The following is a 7783-nucleotide window of genomic DNA, read 5'->3' on the forward strand; positions in this document are numbered from 1 at the left end:
GGGTCTCTCCCATGGGAAGGCTGGAGCCAACAGTAAAATCAGAGCCCTGCGGTCAGGCCATGCTGCTATTCAGCCTGCGGGAATGCGGGCTGAGCTCAGGCTGCACCTTGCAGCCCCTCTCACGCCCTCTCCCCCCTCAGAGAAATATGCATCATTAACCTTTGGAGTGCTTGAAATAAATTGGGCAAAATATTTGCCTTCCGAGAGGCCAGCGCAGACTGTACACACGGCACAAAGCATGGCACATACTGAACAAGGTTAAGCCCTAAAACACTGAATTGTTTCTAAAGCCGTAGATATTTTATACGTGCTGGTACTTAATGGAACCCTTCCACATCAGGAAGGAGTATGAGGGCTGGGAGAGTTAATCTAAACTCTGTAATACTGTACAGTTAAAAGCCTCTTTCATGTAACTGCATTCATGAACTGAGCTTGGAATTCTTAAAAATCCAAATTATGTCAGAGGAAGGGGTTTGGTGTTTGGCAAAATGACAAAGCCTGCCATTCACTTACCTCTGGCATTGCTTGGCTTTACAGTGCTTCTCAGACAAGGCTCGCAGCCCAAGAGAGAGCCCAGAACGTGTCAGAGGTGCTTAAAGAGAAATTCCCAAAGATTTCAGGTTCTGTTATCCAACCAGTTCCCACTTTATTGAATAGTTTCCTCTTTTTTTGTGTGTGTACCTCCACCTTATTCTTAATTGTTAATAGCCTGATGGCTTTTAAGATGCACCACAAATCTCCAAAAACATAGCATCCCTTTGTAGGCTCCCCTGGAACAGGCTGGTCGTAAACTCAGGTGGAAAACATCAATGTCAAACCATCAGATGTGGAAACATGAAATATGGAAACACAGGCACGTATAGCCAGTGGAACTGATGGCTGAACTGAGACTGCCTGGCCAGATCTCACCTGCTGAAACTGTGAAGTGTTCCGAGGAATGTGAAGGCATGAGTGAGGCAGAAATCCAGCTCTCTTCTTCCCTCGGCAGTGCAGGAAGGCAGGTTAAATCCCAGTTTGTGTCAAACACCTGACAAGTAAGCTCAGTTTGTGCTGGACTCTCTTTACCTCTTGTTATCTCATAAGAAACTGAACTTTCTCACAGCCTGTGTGATGTTCAGCCTCACGGGGGGGTGGGGGGGGTGGTGTGTGCGGGTGGCAGGCTAATAAGTGTAAATCCCAGTAGCCCGAAACACTAACCACATGCCCTTCTCCAAAAAACAATTTCTCACAAATATATGTAATAAAGGACTTTTCCAGCCTAGCTGAGGTCTCAGTTTAACCAGCTTTTGGAATAAGCCAGATTTACACACGTATCCTCACTAGTTGCACAGGGCCTCGAGTGCCGGTGCTGGGGGGCAGCGCTAAGGGCTCCCACAGAGAGATGGGGGGACACGTGGGTGCCGAACCCCACGGCACCTACCCCTTGGCCAGGGCATTGGGGTGCTGGGGGCAGTCTGCGGTCTGGCTGGGACCAAACATGTCACAATATATAGTACTAAGTGTATTTTTGCACTGCTGCACATCTAAACGATGACATCTTGCTCAAGTGTCTCTCTCCTACTCCACCCTCCTGCTTTTTTCCCTAATATTGGGCATTCTCACATGGAAGTGCCTAGCGCAGAACCCAGGAAGAGTAACTCTTGTTGTGTGCTGGGACAAAAGACCGACCCACTCAAAGTTTGGGGTCTGCAACCTCAGAGCCCTCCCAGGAGCAGCCACCTCAGGGCTGGCAGCTGTGCCAGGGATGTGTGTGCCACCGGTCCCCACGCCACTTCTCCTGGCATCCTCCTCTGGCAGTCCCCCACTTTGTTTTAAGTTTCATGTCCACCAATATTTCTGGGTGACATTCTCTGTGGCTCAGCCATTTCAAGGGTGGTTTGGGTGGTTTTTTTTTTTAAATAGACCTCCACAGACTGCGATTCTCGTGCTAGCAGCGACCCAGTACCACTTGTAGGAGCATCATCCTTTACTTGTCAGCGCTGAGACAGCACAGCCTCGCTGCCTTTCGACACTGTGTCTAACTGCATGTCTTGAAATAGGCTGGGAAGAGGGGAGCAGGAGCAGAAGCAGAAGCAACACTGGGGACTCTGCCTGCAGGTCCTGAGCATGTAACAAACGAACACAGGACAGAGAAAGTAATTTGTGGGGTCAGCATTAGTAACGTAGGTGTGTGCCAGAGTACTTGTGTGCACTGCTGCATTATTAATCCACCGAGGATGTACAACAGCCAGTGCCCATTAAGCCAAAAATGTAAGTATTTGGAATATGTTTATGATAATAACACTGTGGCACCTTAAATTGCAATAGGTGTACTATATGTAGCAGTATATTGGCATACATTGGCTTATTTTAGTTCCAGTTTCCCTTTACAAACCAAGGATAAATGGATGGATGGTCGTTCAGAGGACAAGAGCTAATCCTGTTGTCCGGACAGGGCTGAGTGTAGTAGCCTTTTGTGGATGCTGGACTTTTGTCTCACCTCAGTCCAGCATAACTCACAGGCGTTAAGCTGACTTACAGAAATGGAAATGTTTTCAAATAAAGACAGCCATGCCTGTCTAAAGCTGCTGTCACTGTATCGCTCCTAGGGTGCACCTTTGGAGATTTCTGTTCCTAGTTCAGCTCTGCTCAGATAGTGAAAAAATATTTAATTTATTTTGTCATGTCACTTTATAGGAAGGAATTGTTGCAAACAGCAAGACAGCTTACTGCCTGCTTTAGCCTTGCAGATTAGTGACATCTTGTAATCATCCCTTCAAAATCAGAACGTGGTGAAAGAGAGATTATTAATTTGCTATTTATTAACGTCAAGGGTTTTCTATGTATAAAAAAAAAAGTGATTAATGTGAGCTGCACTGAAAAAATATCCAGATTCAGCATCACTGATCTCTCTCCAAAGGGAAATCACAAAATGGTATTGCCAGCTCTAGAGATTCTGTTGGAACCACCAGACACTGAGATAATGTTTGTGTGGTCTCACAAATACATGCTGAAATGTCAGTTCAAACTGGCTACCATCTCTACTGAGCAGCTACACCAGGGGTCCTCAAACTGCGGCCCGCGGGCTGGATACGGCCCCCCAGGGTCCTCAGTCCGACCCCCGGTATTTACAGAACCCCCCTGCCCGGGGTTGGGGGGGAAACCAAGCAGCCGCAGATGGCTGCCTGCCACTTCATCCGCACGCCGGCTCCCTGGTTAAAAAAGTTTGAGGACCCCTGAGCTAAAGGAAAGAAAACAATGATGTGTGTGTAATATGGCACAAAGCTGATTTTATTTTTTTTTTAACCCTGAAAACTTCCAAGGAGTTAGGGCTCCCAGAATTCAAAACCCAGACGCTAAAAAGTCAATTGATTCTTTTGTTTTTTAAGGTAGCTCATGCATTTCCTTGCAAGACAGACCCAGTATAGGTCTAGTATAGGATACATTTAGCTGGCAGCACACATGATGATAACCCAGCCTGCAGCTGCACCTGGCAAAGGTGCTTCCTCACTAATCATGCCTGGGAACACCTGCCCCTGCGCTGGGAAAGCTTATCAGGCTGGTGGGGCAGGCACCTAGGGTTTGCTCCTGGTAGCTGGCTAAGCTGGCTCTTCTTGCTAAGGACATTGGGTGGCCAGGACGGAGCTGAGACGGGAAGGATGAGATGGCAGGAGCCAGGTAAGCCAGCAGAGAAGTGGTGAAGGACCACTACGGCTGCAGTGGGAGAGCAGAGGTAAGGCTGGCTGCAGAGTGGGTGTGTGGGCAGGTTTGAGTGGCTGAACTAAATATGCGTTGTGGTGGAGCTGTCACAGGGGCTGGAAAGGAACAGATTCTGTTGGAGGTGAAGATCTTGGCTACAAAGCCTTTCTGTGCATGGTTGGCTTAGCTGGTGGTGTTAGCTCTCACCTAGCCATGGAAGAGGATAAAAATGTTGAGTTAGCAAGCAAAAAGCCATGGTCTTCACCCTTAAAGACAAATCTGATGATCTGACTGTGGTTTTCCAGCCTTTGGGGTCTGCAGTACCCCAAGTATGAAAACTGAAATTTGTTACTATTCAGCTGTAGGCACTGGTGTTATTAACCACAGTAAATGCAACGAATACAGGTTCTTAGATTGTTGTGTTTCATTACTTGGTGGTGCTCATAAGAAAGACTTCAAGCTTTTTTAAAGAGGCAGGGGAATAATGTGGTGAAACACTGAGCGAGGGATTCTCTCTTTCTTATTCCTTTTGAGTGAAACAATGAATTTGTTTAGAGTTCCTAGTTGGGCTTTTAAATGCAGGATGATGTGGGTAATCAGATCAGTTGCCATGGTGTTCCACCTTTGCATCTGATGGTGTGAAATGCAAGCTCTAAGGGCACTGCACAAAACTGCTGTTTGTAGGACACACACAAATTCATTTTTAAAATGACAGCTAGCTTTTCCCACATGTGTAAGTCACACATATTGATGATCGAGCTTTTGCATAGTGCTGCTGAGGATTACCCAAGCCACTTGCCGTAAAGGAAAATACACCTTGGCACTAAAAGTTGCATGTAACAGCCCAGATCCTCTTGAGAACGCTGGGCAGATCCTTATTGCCTCTTGGTGGCCTCCTCATAGCCATCCTTAAAAACATCTAGAGCGTGAGTGCCCCCAGTCATGGGCAGGTGTCTGGGGCTGTGTAGGACCAGAGGCGCTTACATGCGCCCCGGGCAGCGGAGGAGGGCTGCACAGTGGGGCACGCTCACGGCTGACCTCCACCCCTCTCACCTACACTGGGACCGTACTCGACACACGAACCAGGTCCAGGGACTGCAAAGTAGAGGGTCAAGTCAAATACTCTGTTAAACATGGGGGTTAATGGTGCAAAAGAAGGGCTAAAGGAGAAGTTGTGAAGGTACACATGCACTTACAGAGCTAGGCAGGTCACAGTTCTGGTTTGGTGCTTTTGTTGGCTTTTCCCCTTTTCTTGTGCCTTTCTTCAAGCTTGTTACATTCTAGGTTGGGCGCATTTAGGACTAGCAATAAGCAACGCTTGTTGCATAACCTTTCTGAACACTCTTTAGTTCAGCTTTTAAAAAATAATTTTTAAAGTAATACTGAATTTGTCCCTGGGCGGTATTTCATCAGTCTCAAACAACTCCAATCAATTATGAAGTTATGAACTTACATAAAGGAAAGTGAACACTACTTGTTATCTTGCCAGATTTTGAGCATCCAGGTTGTAAGGACTGTAAGCCAGAAACTATTTCTTCTCTCTTCTCTGGGTTAAGTTCAATTTGAAATAGTTAAAGCTCTGGTTTAGCTCAGTTGCATTGGGTCTGTAAAGTGCTCTAATCCAGCAAGGTAAATAATGCTGCTGTAAGAATATATATGGCTAAACTCATCTGTAATGCTGGAGCTCTGACAGGGGTGTGTTTTCCCAAGGCAGAGAGCTGGTTAGGCAGCGAGTGCTAGCCTTGTGAAAATAGTGCCAGTGTCCTCTTCTAATCCAGGAGCTTTCCCAAATGATATATTTTCTTTTTAACTTGAAGCATCTAATGCCTCCTGATGTGACTGCTCCTTTGAACCCTCCTGTTTGAGGGGGACTGGGTTTTCTTTCTGACGTTACCCTGTCTGCTTTATCCGTGGCTTATGTCGTTCTTTTACTGCACCCGTCAGGTGTGTAAACAATGATGTTTAATCACTGGTATGAGGACGATGGGTGCTCTGCTGCTGCTGGGATGCCGCTCCTCTGTGCTTGGTCTGCTGATGCACTGAAGCGTTCTGGTTCTGGAACAACGTATGAGTAGCAGCCCTCTGAGTGACTGCAGGGGCAATTTCAAAGTCTCTCTGCAGAATGATTAAATTAATGTAAGCCTTAACCAAACATGCCTCTGTAGACAGGTGTTGTTCCAGTTTCTGCACAAGTGAGACTCCAGAAGCTTTTTTAAAGAAGGGGGCTAGGTCCTAACCACACTCACCTCTGGTGCACCCCTGCTTTCTGCACAGCTGTGCTAGGCAGTGGGGCAGAGGAGCTGACGTGCAGCCAGCTGTGGGCTGCAGGAATCGCAGCCCCTCTTCCTAGAAACTGAGTGGGTTGTGTCTGAAGAACAGAAATCTGAACTGAGGAAAACCTGAGCTTTCCGTACCAAAATGCACCACAGAACTGTGCTTCAGTAAGTGGATAAAGTAGGTAACATCTCGAAGCCCCCTTCCCCCTTGGCAAAACAGCGTGCCTGCTTCAACGCTATGTCCCTCTGAGCGTGACTGTGGCCTTGGCTCATTAGCTAGGTGGAGCACCAAGTCCCCTGAACCCGGCTGCGTACCCAGCTGCTCCCCAGACTCTGAATCTTGCCACAGCTGGTTTCTTGCCCAGTGCTCTGTGTGTATGTGCCTGAGGTCAGCCAGTGACCCTCTGCTCTGTGGGGACAGCCTGGGCTGGCTTGTTGGGCCGGTGAAATCTTTGCAAGCCAGAGAGATGTTTTCCCCAGGACTTACTGCTTAGTGAAGTCTTGGTTGTTCCTTGTTTTGGTACAAATACCTGGTTTTCTAGCTGGGCAGTGTCAGTGCCACTTTAACCTTAAGTCTCACAGGACCTGATCTGGGAGGGAGTAGCTGTACCCCGGTGTTTACACCCTTGGAGAACCTTGGGTGCGCGGTGCACCATTCCCGGGTGCTGTCGCCCGGCTGGCGGGTGTCGCGCCCGGCAGCGTGACGGCGCCGCAGGTGTGGCGGGGCTTGGACGAGAAGAGACGTACGTGCGCTCCTTGTCAGTCACAAAAGTCACCGCTTTATTGGAGGGGGACAGAGGGGCGCGGACCGAGGCGGGCGGGGGAGGGCTGGGGGGCCGGGGCGCGGCGGCCGGCGGAGGCTCAGCCCTCCCAGAAGCCGACGAAGAAGCTGCACAGCGAGTGCCACCGCTCGGCGCAGTAGGTCTCCGCCGGGTGCTGGCCGGGCCCCGCGGTGGCGGGCGGCGGGGAGGCGCCGGGGCCGGGCAGCAGGCGGAGCTGCGCCTCGGGGGGCGCCCGGCCCGGGCCGCAGAGGCGGGCGCTGAGCGGGCCGCCCGGCGCGCAGGGGTGCCGCCGCCGCCGCAGCCTGCCCAGCACCTGCCGCCAGTACTGGCGGCTGCGGGCGCCGTAGGCGGGGCAGCGCCGCGGCTCCCCGCGGTAGGCGCAGCTCCGCGCCGCCCCGCCGCCCGCCGGCGGCCAGCAGCTCAGCCGCAGCTCGCTGGCCCCCGCCGCCCAGCGCAGCTCCCAGCGGCACCGGTGCCGCTCCGGCGTGGAGAACCGGCCCGCCTGCGCCGCCTCCCGACCCGTCCCGCCGGCGGCGGCGGCCCCCAGTGCGGCCAGGGCCAGCAGCGCCAGGGGCAGCCTCATCTCCTCGGCGCCGCGGGAGCCTCCTCCGGTGCCTCAGCGACGGAGCGTCCCGGCGCCGGGCCCGCCGGCCGGCCGCATCCTCCGCGCCCTGCGGAGACACGGACAGTGCTGCCGCCGCCCGCTGCCCGCCCCGGGGCTGGGCCGGCGGGGCTCGTCTCGGCGGAGGGGCGCAGGGCGGGCTCGTCCCTCCAGGGTCACAACCCCGGGGGCTTTCAGCTTGTTCCCCCACCCTGGCTCCCCGGGGCCGGCCCGGCCGGGAAGCCGTGTGGATCCCCGGGCAGGGCAGCGGGAGGCGGGAGCCCGCCGCACCGAAGCAGCGGCCAGACCCGGCCCCGGGCAAAGCGCTTCCCCCAGAGCCCCGCCGGTTCCCCCCGCCCCGATTTCCCCTCAACGCACCCTGCTGCTTCCCGCTGCGTCCCGAGGCACTCACGGCGCGCTGCGCGACCGCCTGCGCTCTCGGGCGG

At 52.4% G+C, this 7783-nt stretch overlaps 1 protein-coding gene across 1 annotated transcript; it reads right to left on the reverse strand.

Moving 5' to 3' along the window:
* Nucleotides 1-6710: 6710 nt before the first annotated feature.
* Nucleotides 6711-7783, reverse strand: FGFBP3 (fibroblast growth factor binding protein 3). Its single transcript, XM_037400084.1, has 2 exons — nt 7716-7783; nt 6711-7407 (listed from the first exon to the last, which is right to left on the reverse strand). The coding sequence occupies exon 2, from the start codon at nt 7317-7319 to the stop codon at nt 6816-6818; it is 504 nt and encodes a 167-aa protein (XP_037255981.1). The 5' UTR covers nt 7320-7407; nt 7716-7783; the 3' UTR covers nt 6711-6815.

This window comes from Falco rusticolus, chromosome 9 (genome assembly GCF_015220075.1).
Source record: "Falco rusticolus isolate bFalRus1 chromosome 9, bFalRus1.pri, whole genome shotgun sequence".
In the NCBI taxonomy this organism is placed as follows: domain Eukaryota; kingdom Metazoa; phylum Chordata; class Aves; order Falconiformes; family Falconidae; genus Falco; species Falco rusticolus.

Bases quoted from the DNA above. Each gene is read 5' to 3' on its own strand.
- FGFBP3 (XM_037400084.1), bottom strand. From the start codon at position 7,319: ATGAGGCTGCCCCTGGCGCTGCTGGCCCTGGCCGCACTGGGGGCCGCC.